General features: G+C 51.1%; 1 protein-coding gene across 1 annotated transcript in view; it reads right to left on the bottom strand.

The window, feature by feature from the left end:
* The window catches only part of POLN (DNA polymerase nu), a 141,651-nt gene that overhangs the window by 59,123 nt on the left and 68,790 nt on the right, over positions 1 to 13,738 (bottom strand). Inside the window, exons 12-14 of the mRNA XM_052641794.1 lie at positions 11,763 to 11,819; positions 11,041 to 11,094; positions 10,369 to 10,434 (exon numbers count right to left, since the gene is read on the bottom strand). Of these exons, the coding sequence (XP_052497754.1) occupies positions 10,369 to 10,434; positions 11,041 to 11,094; positions 11,763 to 11,819 (177 nt within the window). The remainder of the gene's footprint in view (positions 1 to 10,368; positions 10,435 to 11,040; positions 11,095 to 11,762; positions 11,820 to 13,738) is intronic.

Here is a 13,738-nt window from a genome sequence, read left to right as displayed (position 1 = left end):
TCTTAATCTGAATCATTTAACAGTATTTAAAATGTGTTACATTTAAAATATATATATTTTTTATTGGAGAAGGAAATGGCAACCCACTCCAGTATTTTTCCTGGAAAAGTGCATGGACAGAGGAGCCCGGTGGGCTGCAGTCCATGGGGTCATATGACGGAACACGCACGCCTGAGGAGGGGGAGAGAGATGGGTTGGTAGCAGTAAACTGGAAGAACTAAAGACATATTTATTTGGCTGCCCCAGGTCTTAGCTGCGGCATTTGAACTCTCACGGATGGCATCTGGGATCCAGTTCCCGGAGCAGGGATGGAACCTGGGCTCCCTGCATTGGGAGCTCAGAGTCTTTGCCATTGGACTACCAGGGAAGCCCCTAAAATGTGCCGCACTTCATTAAACACTAACAAAATAACTAACGCCAATGTATTATGCATATGTGTGCCAATACTTAATATAACTAACACTGAAACACAGTTTGGGTGGGTAGACCAAAGTATCGATGTAGAGTCAATATATAAAAATCAATTCAATCTTTACATAGTGCCAATGAGTAATCAGACACTGAAATTAAATAAACAATGCCATTTATATTAATAACAGCACCCCCAAAACATTCAGGTATAAACTTGTATGTTGAAAACTACAGAATCCTGATAAAAGAAAATTAATAGTCCTAAATAGATGGAAAGATATACCATGTTCATGGATCAGAACATTCAACATTAATATGCCAATGACTCCCAAACTGATCTATAAATTCAATACAATCCTAATTAAAATACTAGCAGTATTTTTCTTAGTTATCAACAAGCTGATTCTATAAATTATGGATTATAAATATAAATGTAAAATGCAAAACTCTAAAACTTTTAGAGGAGAATTTAAGAGAAAATCTTTGTAATCTTGCATTAGACAAAGAATTCTTAGATATACCCCTTCAGAATGGTCCATAAAGAAAATGAAAAACTGGGCTCCATCAAACTTACTTTTGTTTTTTGCAAATCACGTTGGATTCAAACCATAAAAGACTCTCAGACTTCCCTGGTGGTTCAGTGGCTAAGACTCTGCCGTCCCATGCAGGGGTCATGGGTTCAATCCCTGTTCAGGGAACTAGATTCCACATGCCACATAGTACAGCCAAAAAAAAAAAAGAACTCTCAAAAAAAGTTAGCAATGAAAGGTACTTCCAGAATGGCAGAGTGAGGAGCCTGCCAACCCACTCTATGAAGGGTTATCCTGACGCTAAAACCAGACACCAAATACAACATCCTCCACAAACAGGCACAAGGAGCCTCAGTCAACATCAGCACGCTGAAACGAGCAACACACAAAAAGGGTTTTGTACACAGCCAATGGGGGCTTATCTCAGAAATGCAAAAAAAACCCAAACATTAATATAGTACACCAGATTAGTAGGATAAAGGACAAAAACACGTCCTCACCACCACAGGACATAAGCATTCAGCAAAAGCCCAACACTCTTTCATATTAAAACATTTCAATTTTCTAGGAAGAGACTTTGTAGATGTTCTCTGAAGAACATCTACAAAATTAACTCACTCTGAGTATTGTCAGGGTCTGTAGTTGTATAAAATAGGATATGGTCTCTAACTAATAGCATGTCAAACTAGGATCGGACCAGACTGTAACTGAACGTGCTCGGCTAAAAGCTCTTGGCGAGCAGAGCTTGGTGTAAGTTCATCCGGCAAGCAAGGACTCGGCTCCTAAAATCATTTCCCTTCCACAGCCCATAAAACTTCAGCTTAATGAAAGTTGCTTTACCAATGGAAAGAGGGATAAAGAAGCTTATTTGTCCTGAGAAAGCAGAAATGTGATTACCTTTAGATAAAGATAAAGGAAACTTTTTAATAATTAAGCGCTACTTTTTATGTTTTACAATATAACAAATAATCAAATAACAGTGAGTGCTCACTGTGGTGTCCGACTCTTTGTGACCCCATGGACTGCAGCACGCTAGGTTCCTCTGTCCATAGAAATTTCCAGGCAAGAATACTGGAGCGGGTTGCCATTTCCTACTCCAGGGGATCTTCCCAACCCAGGGAATGAATCTGGGTCTCTTTCATTTCCTGTGTTGGTAGGCGGAAGCTTTACCACTGCACCAATTTGGAAGCCCCCCCAAAATAACAGAAACTTCACTAAAAATCTAACCCATATAGCACACTTTATACACTATAGCACACTATATAACAGTCTATAGTTTGAACATTTTAAGGAAAGTTAAAATGCATTATTTTGTCCTTTGAGCATATGACAGAATGCATGCTAAGAAGGGGCTTGAAGGGTATAGCTTTTTCTTCCCCCACCACGGCTGATAGATGTGAGCTCAATTCCCAGGCAACTTTCACTCATCTCAAATGGCGTCTTCTTTTCTGTTATTACACGGAAGCTGCTCTGCCCACAGTGAGCAGAAGGGAGGCTCTGGCATCTGACTCTGGCAGAGAACCTCAACCTTGAACACCGTCTTTCACTGTCAAGTTGCAGGGAAAGAAGAGTTTAAGGCTTAGTTCCCTTAAGTTAATCTTAAAACAAGCCAGATAAAAATGTTGTTAATGCTACCTGGAGACTAGAGGAAGGTACAATCACCAAATGAGAAGAAGTAAATTACTTTCAATCAGAACTGCCTTAATGAAGTGTCCTAAATATGTCTAGAGGTAAGTTATTAAAATTAAATCGGCTGTTAAAGATAGAACCAGAATCTTTTGATGGAGAACATAAAAAACTCTATAAATATAATCTTCTATCAAGGTAATTTTTTAAAATAAAACTAACCATTTTATTGTAGAACAGTCTTACCGAAAAGTTAGGAACATAGAATAGGCCCCTCACTGGGTTGCCTATATTGCTAGCATCTTACGTTTCTAGGGCATTTGACACAATTAAGAAACCAGCGTCAATACATTATTACTAATTCCATACTTGATTCTGATTTCGCCAGTTTTCACCTGGTGTCCTTTTTCTGCCCCAAGACCCTACCCAGGACCCACATCACGTCCAGTCATCTGGTTCCCTCAGCTGGGACCTGCTTGCTGTTTTTCTCCTGTTTAGACCAGGGCTGTGGGCTTGGGGAGGGAGGCCTCCGAGATAAGCGCCCTCCTCCTGCCAGCAGGCCAAGGGTGCCTGCTGCCGGCGTGACCCATTGCTGCTGCCGTCGGCCTTGCTCTGAAACGGTGTTTGCTACATTCTCCCCTGGATGGGTACTGTTTTATTTTCCCCTTTCTAGGCTGCTTTCTCTGAAATCGAGTTTCTGAGCACAGCCCTCCGACTGCAGAGCCAGAGATGAAGTGAGAGGGGTGGTGTCCTGAGGAAGCTGACTCCCTGGGGAGAGTGTTCACTGACCCGACGGCATCAGCACAGAGGACAGAGCCAGGGGAGGGGAGTGGAGGTCAGCCGCGGCGTGGGCACTGCTGGTGCGGACAGAGACAGGGAGCTCTGCAGCAGCCAAAGGCGGAACCTGGCCAGCAAGGGGCTGCCTCTCAGGATGTGCAAATTCACTTCCTCTGTTAAACTTATTCATAGGTGTTTTATTGTTTTCGATGCAACTGTAAACAGGATTTGTTGTTGTTCACTCACTCGTGTCCAACGCTTTGCGACCCCATGGGCTGCAGCACGCCAGGCTTCCCTGTCCTCCACTATCCCCTGCAGTTTGCTCAAACTCATGTCCATTGAGTTGGTGAAGCTATCTCACCATCTCATCTTCTGCCACCCTTTTCTCCTCGTGCCTTCAACCTTTCCCAGCATCAGGGTCTTTTCCAAAGAATCAGTTCTTCGCATCAGGTGGCCAAAGTACTGGAGCTTCAGCTTCAGCATCAGTCCTTCCAATGAATATTAAGGGTTGATTTCCTTTAGAATTGACTGGTTGGATCTCCTTGCTGTCCAAGGGACTCAAGAGTCTTCTCCAACACCACAGTTCGAAAGCACCAATTCTTGGGCAATCAGTCTTCTTTATGGTCCAACGCTCACATCCGTACATGACCACTGGAAAAACCACAACTTTGACTAGATGGACCTTTGTTGGCAAAGTAATGTCTCTGCTTTTTAATGTGCTGTCTAGGTTTGTCATAGCTTTTCTTCCAAGGAGTAAGTGTCTTTTAATTTCATGGCTGCAGTCACCATCTGCAGTGATTTTGGAGCCCAAGAAAATAAAGTCTGACACTGTTGCCACTGTTTCCCCATCTATTGGCCACAAAATTATGGGACTGGATGCCATAATCTTAGTTTTTTGCATGTTGAGTTTTAAGCCAGCTTTTTCACTCTCCTCTTTGACTTTCATCAAGAGGCTCTTTAGGTCCACTTCACTTTCTGCCATTCAGTTCAGTTCAGTCGCTCAGTCGTGTCCGACTCTTTGCAACCCCATGAATTGCAGCACGCCAGGCCTCCCTGTCCATCACCAACTCCCTTAGTTCACTCAGACTCACGTCCATCGAGTCCGTGATGCCATCCAGCCATCTCATCCTCGGTTGTCCGCTTCTCCTCCTGCCCCCAATCCCTCCCAGCATCAGAGTGTTCCAATGAGTCAATTATTCGCTTGAGGTGACCAAAGTACTAGAGTTTCAGCTTCAGCATCATTCCTTCCAAAGAACACCCAGGGCTGGTCTCCTTTAGGATGGACTGGCTGGATCTCCTTGCAGTCCAAGGGACTCTCAAGAGTCTTCTCCAGCACTACAATTCAAAAGCATCAGTTCTTCAGCACTCAGCCTTCTTCACATCAGCTGCATATCTGTGGTTATTGACATTTCTCCCCACAATCTTGATTGTAGCTAGTGCTTCATCCAGTCCAGCAGGTCTCATGATGTATTCTGCATAGGAGTTAAATAAGCAGGGTGATAATATACAGCCTTGAAGCACTCCTTTCCCAATCTGGAACCAGTCTGCTGTTCCATATCTGGTTCTAACTGTTGCTTCTTGAGCTGCATACAGGTTTCACAGGAGATAGGCAAGGTGGCCTGGTATTCCCATCTCTGGAAGAAATTTCCAGTTTGTTTTGATCCACACAGTCAAAGGCTTTAGCGTAGTCAATGAAGCAGAAGTAGATGTTTTTCTGGAACTCCCTTGCTTTTTCTACGATCCAACAGGCGTGAGGTCTGGGTGCTGAGTGTGCTCTCTGCCGGGGTGTCACTGCTCTGGGTGCTCTAGGCTGACAGAACAAGGAGACGTGTGTGTTTAAAGGCATCTGCGTGTGGCCACCTGTGTCTGCCTGGAGGTAAACGGGAGTCTACCCCGTTGCCTGCAGCTCTGTCCACCACCACGTGGATCACTCCAGAGTCCTCCCTACTCCAACACAAGAGACCTGGCTCCCGCCATCGGTGGCCATGTCTCTCTCCCGGGTGCACCGGGCCGTGGGCAGGTCCACGAGCCTCGGGGGCCCACTGGGCCGTGGGCAGGTCCACGAGCCTCGGGGGCGCACCAGGCCGTCCGTGGGCAGGTCCACGAGCCTCGGGGACACTGCAGAGTGGGTGCAGCGTGGTGGGCACACAGATGCGACCACACGTCAGGAGGACTGTCTGGAAAGGTGCCCAAACTATGGAAACTGCAAGCAAGTGGGACTTCATTCTCCTGTAGGGCATAACATTTTCTGCTGTTAATGTGGACACTGAAATGAATGAAAACCACCTCCGAGTCCTTTGTGTGGCAGACCCCGCCAGTCTCCAGGTCACCGAGATCCCCTGCGGGAAGTGCCTGGGCTCCGCAGCGAGTCCCTTCCTCAGCCTCTGCCCGCTGCTCCGGGGGTGGGGGGGGGCGGTGACGACGGGGCACTCGCCCGCATTTGTCTTCACAGTGGACGCGGGCACGTGTAAGAAAAATAAGAGAACTGATCTAGAAGAACGCAATGCTAACAGCCCTCAGTCCACGTTCAGCGACAGGCGAGGTGCAGAGGTGGCATCTGAGGTCTCTCCTTGGGCATCTATCAGAATGTCAGCAGTTGTTTTAGCAAAATGCCAAAAACAGGGTCCGGTTTGACCTGTGGAGAAGGTAGCCGCGCTGCTCAGGACTGCGGCTGGCGCATCGGCGCCCAGGTTCCATGCTCCAGGCAGCCGCGGAGGCGATGGGAGCCCAGGCGCGGAGACCGCAGCGCCCTCGGATAACGCAGGGCGGGCCGCGGCTTCCTCTGCCCTGCTCTGCAGTGGAGCGGCTCCCCAGTCTTCCGAGCGCTGTGTAGGACGCCCGCCGGGGGCTGTTGGGGTAAATGAAGAACCGAGCTCCCCAGGAGCGGGCTCCCTTCGGCTGTCGCCTCCCCCATCAGCGCTGCCCCGAGCGCTGCCTTTTCCCGTGCTTTCGGCCCGCCCCGCCCCTGTGCTGCGTTCTCCAGTGTTCATCACCTCCCACACCGCGACTAGTTGAGCGTGTTTGCTGTCGGTCTCGGGCCCTCCACCCCCAGGCTCCACGAGGGAAGAGGTTTCGGTCCGTTGGGCCCGAGCTCCGCGGTTCTGGGAGTGAGCGAGGAGACGCAAGAAGGGAGGCGGGCGGAGGAGCGGGGGTCCAGACTTCAGCCTGAGAGCCTTGGCCGCAGGTGGGCCTGAAGAGCATCGGGCAGGCACCTGAGAGGCTCCCAGGCTGCGGCCCAGGAGGCTGGGGGATGGAGGGAGGTGAGGAGGCGGGGAGAGGAGAGGAGACCAGGAGGCGGACCCCACGGGAGCTGGTGCTCAGCTCGACGTGCAGTCCTGCCTGAGGGACCAGGGGTCTGAGACAGGGACTGCGACTCGGTGGGGGTTTTTTTGAGAGATCTGAAGGAGAGCTAAGTAAAGAGAGATGTAAGAGTCTGAGCATGGGAGTGGGCAGCTACTGGTGGGGAAGGGGCGTGTGCAGGGGGCCCAGAGGAGGGAGGGGCGCGGGGCTGGGGAGAGCAGCAAGGAGGCGGGGCTGGGGAAGGATCAGTCCCGCCCCCACGCCCCGCCCCCAGGGGAACAGGAGCCTGAGCTGCCTGGGGAGGAAGGACAGACCCGGGCCACCAGCAGGGGGACAGTGCGGGCAGCCTGGAGCGGGCCAAGCGCTCGCTCGCCATCAGGGAGAGCCTGAGCCTCTGCCAAGCAGAGGAGGGGGGCCGGGCCGAGTGCGGCCACAGGGGTCGGGCAGCGTGACTCCAAGAACAGGCTCCTCTCCCGGCCGGCTCTTTGCCTCTAACGGTCTGTTCAGCTGCAGGTCACAACCAGTGCTTTGAAAGATGAGTTTGAATAGAACAAAAATCAGCAGTGTGCACGGCTTGGTGGTACCTGCCCCTAATCACCTCCACCCGCCAGGGCACCATGAAGGCAGGTGCGCGGAAGGGCTGTGACTCGTCCAAGGACCATGAAGCGACAGACCTTTATATTCCAAATAAGAGACGGAAAGTAATGTCACTAAAATAACAAAATACCGAGGTTTAAAAATCTCATTTGAGTTCAAGTAATGGTGCAGATTTAGCCATAATTATCTAACTTATGAAAATCTTGCTAGTAAATATTTTGATAGATATTTAAATGGTATCAGGGCTTCCCTGATAGCTCAGTTTAGTGAAAAATCCACCTGCAATGCAGGAGACCCCGGTTCAATTCCTGAGTCGGGAAGATTGTCTGGGGAAGAGAAACGCTACCCACTCCAGTATTCTTGGGCTTCCCTGGTGGTTCAGCTGGTAAAGAATCTGCCTGCAATGTGGGAGACCTGGGTTCGATCCCTGGGTTGGGAAGATCCCCTGGAGAAGGCAAGGGCTACCCACTCCAGTGTTCTGGCCTGGAGAACTCCAAGGACTGTATAGTCCATGGGGTTGCAAAGAGTTGGACAAGACTGAGCAACTTTCACTTAAATGTTATCACGTGGGAGGGATATTCATAAGCAAAGCTGAAACATTCACACACCAACAATGGAAAGAACAAGACTAGATTATTCCAAACGAGCCACTATGACATCCGGTAGGCACAGATGAGCACGGGGCTTAAACACTGGACAGGGAGAGCAGGACTCTTCCTGGGGCACAGTCTGAGCCTGAAGGCAAGTTCCTGAGACTCTTCACCAGAGGACAACATAAGAGCAACTGGCACACTGGAGGGCAGACTAGAGCATCCGCTACTAGAAGCAAAAAGATAAGTAATAAGTATCCCTTTCTAGTGCATTCAAAGAGACGTTGATTAAATTAAACGTATGTAGTAGATTTAAAATTTGTGACCCTTATTTCTGCTAAGAACATGAAAAATACCATAACCTTGCCACTTGCTTTGGGCCTCGCAGCTCTTTTTCCTTTTCCTTAGAAAACGGCACTCCGATTTTCATGAGGGTCCCCCTCCCCACTTTCCGTCAGCCAGCAGAGCCTGTCCTCTGGCCACGGCGACTAGCTCAAGGATGACCAGTGGCTATTCCAGACAGAGATGCAAAGAGATGCTTGCTGAGGGCATCTGCAAAAGGTGTTTCCTCCTCCTTTCATGGAATGGGCATGGAGAGACACTGCTCATTTCCATTGGAGAGAAACTAAGCTGGTATCCCTAAGACCTGCTAAGATGCTGAGAAAGAGAGGCTGGGAGATGGGGGACAGAAGCTGGACTGCCCATATGACTTTGACTGCTAGATCAAACCTTGCCTGAAGCCAGCCCTTCCTTGAACTTAAGTCAGTATGCTGAGATTTTTGAGGTCAATTTAGTCTGATTTGCAACTGAAGGTATTTGGATGAATACGTGGACTAGCGGTGTTTTCATCACCAGTTTAGACGTGGGGAGAAGCACCGCCCAGCAGAGGACGGACAGTCCTCCAAGCCCAGCCTTCCTCCTTGACTTTTCTCAGCCATGCCCCTCCCACTCCTGGTAGCATCTGCGAGGAGGAGCCTACAAACCCACAGTATCAGGAAGGGGTGGGACCCACGTCAGCAGCCTCGGGCTACCTGCCCTCACTGCTTCAGCTGATGAAGCCAGTTGTCACACCACGGCCAACATCCAATGGCCCCTTCCCTGCCGACCTGGTTCTGGCCTTGGCTCTGCCTGACATTGCTGATCTGCTGAAACTCAGGTCCTGGACTTGGCCTTGGACTGTCCACTTTGCAGCCCCCGTCGTGACCTGTTCAGACCAGACAAATATGGTAGCCCTGCTTTTCCACACCAGGGGACCCGGGACCCAGGGACCATGGACTGCCCAGCCCTCACTCAGGCCCTTAGGGCCTACAGAGTCGTGGTAGGAGAGCCACTTCGGGTTCCTGCCCAAGGCTCATGCCCGGTCTTGGCCTGGAGCTCCTGGAAACACTGCCTTCTCCCAGGCTTCTGGGCCAGAAGCAAGCCTCAGCTTCATGGCTTGCAGCTTGTGTCAGCCTACCCCCTTCTAAGTCGCTTCAGTCGTGTCCGACTCTGTGTGACCCCATAGACAGCAGCCTACTAGGCTCCCCCGTCCCTGGGATTCTCTGCGTTTCTCCCCCAGAGGGCCCAGCCAGGCCCTTTCGGAGGAGGTGCTTGCCTCCCTCTCAGCACTTCCTCCAAGGCTGCGAGGAGTTCCCATGCCTCCCTGTAAAATGGACCTGTCTGTATAGCATACTTGCATACCTTACATTATAAACTCTGAAAAATACACTCCTGAGTCTTGATATTTAAAGGGAAGCTTCTGAAAGGAAAAAAAAAAACCCAGCACTTTCTGGTGGGCGTTTCTGACACTTCCTTGTTCCCGCCGAGCACTTTCACAGGCTCCATGTCGAAAGCCAGAGCTGAACACAGAATTCTGTATTCTCAGCTGCACCCCCCGCCCCCCCCCCCCCACCCCGAAGAAGCAGGGGCCTCAGCCCAAGAGGCGCTGGGAGTGAAATCCACAGAAGACCATGTTCGGAAGCTTCCTTGTGCAAGCAAGGCTTTTGTTCCGTTAAAGCTGCCAATTAGGAGCCTACGCTTCCAGGAGGGTGTGCGGGTGCTCTCCCACCCCTCAGCCGGTACAACCAGAGCCTAGATGAACCAAGGCGGGCAAGCAGGTGGAGAGAGTGAGGCAAACCAGCTTGGGACCACAGGGCCAAGGGTTACAAGTCCGATCCCCCACCGAGTCCCCCCAAACTAAGCACGTGCTAAGTAAGTGACAGCTGGACTGACACGCAGGAAACCGCACGGTCTAGCAGGACGAGGTCTCCTTTCAGAATCTCCCCTGGTGGCTCTGACGGCAAAGCCTCTGCCTGCAGTGCGGGAGACCTGGGTTCAGTCCCTGGGTCAGGAAGATCTCCTGGAGAAGGAAATGGCAACCAATCTCATGGACGGAGGAGCCTGGTAGGCTACAGTCCATGGGGTCGCAAAGAGTCGGACATGACTGAGCAACTTCACTTTCTTTTCTTTCTCCTTTCAGAAACAAAAAGTGCACCGGCAACCACGCATCCAGGCGAAACCTCCCTCACAGAGACGGCGCTTCCCCAGCGCTGACTCACCGGGTGCTTCGCTGACAGCCTTCCACTCACAGTGCCCGTCTGGTTCCACGTGGAGGATACGGCGCCCTTGATCAGTGGGAAAGAATCGGTTTAGGTTCTGATGCCGCGTGGAGGCACCCACATGCTGGCCCTCTCTGCCTACAGCACACAGCTCTCAGAGCGCTGCCCTGGAGACCCAAGCCAACGGCCCTGAACTCCCAACCCGAGGGTCCTTGGGGTTACAGGACTCCCACACGTGGTCAGGGTGACCGAGATTCTCCCCGACCGGTGCAGAGGCTGACGTGCCATGGGGGGCTCAGCGTGGACTTGAGGAGGGGCTGCCCTCCCCTGACGGGCGGGGGCTGTCCCTCAACATTAGCCTCGTGCAAGCCACAGCACCTCGGACCGCAGCCTTCTCATGCGTGAACTGAAACAACATCCCCCTCGAGGGACTGCGGAAAGGACACGCGGCAACAGGCAGAAGAGCATGAGGTCGTCGGCAGAGCTTCCACATGAATACGAGATTTTAAGGTGAAATGTCAACTTACGCTGTAGAGCAGAATGATAACAAAATTGTGGCTCATAGGTTCAAGAATCTTAGACTATTTACAGAAATTCTACTTGTATCTGCACTCATGTCTAAGTGACTCACATTCCCAGTCACCATATATATATATTTTTAAGCTTTGTTACCTTTTTCATGCAGGCTAGCAGTCCATCTACAAAGGTGGACTTGAGCTTGTGAACCTAGATCGTAAAACAGAAACGGTCACTTTCTCTGTTTAAGCGCTTAAATGAGGAACAAGCGTCAAAGCCGTGCTTCTCAGCGTGCTGGGTGTGGCTCATTGCCTGTCCCCTCAGGTAACCCCAGGAGGCCCTGAAATGGCCTTGTGTGGTGCCCAGGATCAAACAACGACAGCCAACAGAGAAAGATGTCACCCTGCTCCTTCTAACGATGCTTTTTACAGGAAAGCTGCAGAGAGAACGGGAACGTCACCCGGGAGCGTCACCCAGGGTTGCCGCGGCGCCTCTTAGTTCAGGGGCGACCGTCACCCACCCCTCCGGCTGCCCAGCCCTCACAGGAACAGCAGCAAACCACCACGCTGAGTGGCAGCAACTGCCGTGAGCGCACAGACGCCAGGTGCGCGACGGAGAAACCGGAGGGCTGGGAGGGCAGCTAGAAACGGGGGTGTGCTCAGCAGCCAGTGAGCCCGGGGAGGCCTCTAATTCACACGGCGCCACGCCGGGGCGCAAGGAATGTTGCCTCCACGCAGAGGAAGCCGGGCTTGCACGAGGTCAGCCTGAACAAACCATCCCTTCAGGATGCGGTCAGGGCTACCTCTGTGATGATTCTGGGTGTCACGTGGGCCCCCTTTGTTACCAACATACTTACAGAAAAAATAAATCTAACTTACCTGCCTGTATTCCAAAATTATTTTGGGTAATGGATGAAGGTCTTGCAGAGCATTTAACTAAAAAATAAGAATAAATATCACCAACAGAATTCCTTCACTTAATTTTAACAGTTTAACACTCATTTTCAGATGGAGAAAGTCCTGATAATACATGGTCTATCTTGAGCACACTTTCCAAAATGAAGACTTGTAATAAACCCAGTTACTCAAGTGTCATAGTCTTAATCCCCTAACAGAGTCATTTCTGTATACATGGGAGCGAAAGGCACTTCACACGAGCTTGGAAGGAAGATTCCTCTTGAGATCTGAATCCCTGAAATCGAAACCCAGGGCATGTAAGTACCATGCGGAGGAGTAAATGAGGAAAATGCCTACAGTTGTGTGACTCCACAGTTTCGGAACACCCAACACCTGAGACACAGCTACCTGGGCACCCAGCTGGGGAGGCAACGCTGGGATGTGACTACGCGTTTTCAATTTAATTTTTAAAAGTCGAAGTACAACATACAGAAAGTACAAGATCCCATGAACTAGGTTTATTAAATTATCACAAAGGGAACATGCCTGGGTACTGCCAGAGGGAACATTCCAGGTTCCCACACAGGTCTCTGTCCCTCCCCCAGAGGTAACCACCACCCTGGCCTCCTCCAGCAAGACCAGTCTTTACCATTTTGTGAACTTCCTATCAGTGGAACAGGATAAGTGTTCTTTGTGTGGGGCTCCCTTTGTTCAATATCCGGTGTTAAGGTTGGTCCTTGTATGAGGGGCTGCCCTGGTGGCTCAGTGGTAAAGAATCCGCCTGCAACGCAGGAGGCCTGGGTTTGATCCTTGGGTCAGGAAGATCCCCTGGAGGAGGGCATGGCAACCCACTCCAGTATTCTGGCCTGGAGAATCCCATGGACTCTAGTCTGTGGGGTTGCAAGGAGCTGGACGCAGCCGAGCCACTTTCACTCTCAATTGCTTTATGATGGCTCTTGGCAGCCAACAGACTGAGGCCCTCAGCAGTGCTTTTAAGATTATCTTGGCTCTTCTAGCGTTTGGCATCTCCATATAAATTTGGGTTTTGGTTCGCCAGTTTGTACCAAAAAGTCCTGCTAGGGAATCAGGGTCATTTTGAATCTGCAAGTCCCTTTGGGGGAGAACTGACCACACAGCTGTGAGGCCCTGGTGTGAGCCCCAGAGCCGTGCTGCTCTCAGCTGTGAGGCCCTGGTGTGAGCCCCCGAGCCGTGCTGCTCTCTGTTTGCAGACGACTGACCACACACAGCCTGGGCCGGCCACAGGGACGCAACAGGAGGGCCACCGCTGGAGTCCCCTGAGCAGGCTCTACCCGGGAGGAGTCCTGCCTCCGTGCAACCCAGCACTGCAGCTTCTTAGAGAAGCCGTCCCTCGGGGGATCAAAGCGCATGAAAACACTCAGCCATGAAAACTGCTTAAGATCAGCTCGCTCCCTTTATCCTGATACTTTACTCACAAAAGAACTCTAACCGCAGGCTCCCTGCGTATCTCCAGTCGAGCTGTCTGGGCACACTTGAGGAGAATGGAGTGTTTGATCTCTGGATGCAGCCCTGCCGCGCCGGGTGACTGTCAGAGGCAGAGTGACGGCCTCGGTCACTGCGAGCGCTTTATCACACACTCCCTGTTGGCTCCGGGCACCACGTTCTTTTCCATCTCTGGCTAATCCGCAGCCTCTGCCTGGCGCCTCTTCTCTCTGACCCCTACGTGGCAGTTTCTCAGCGTTCAGTTCTGTGGTTATCGGTGCGGGCTGCTTATGGACTCAGTGGGAGAGCTTCAAAAGCCTGTTAGGACTGGGCCGCACACCCCTGGCCTCTGACTCTGTGGCCTAGTCGAGGGTCTAGGCAGGAGCAGTTCTCAAAATCTCCTGCCAGCGTGGAGGGCTGACCCCCAGGGCGATGACGTCCAAGTGAGCACCTCCTGCATGAGCCGTCTCCTCACAGACCCAGCTGCTCTGTGTCAA

The sequence above is a fragment of the Budorcas taxicolor genome, chromosome 6 (genome assembly GCF_023091745.1).
Source record: "Budorcas taxicolor isolate Tak-1 chromosome 6, Takin1.1, whole genome shotgun sequence".
Taxonomy (NCBI): Eukaryota; Metazoa; Chordata; class Mammalia; order Artiodactyla; family Bovidae; genus Budorcas; species Budorcas taxicolor.
Note: the sequence above shows the minus strand (reverse complement) of the source record. Positions and strands in the feature narration are given on the sequence as shown.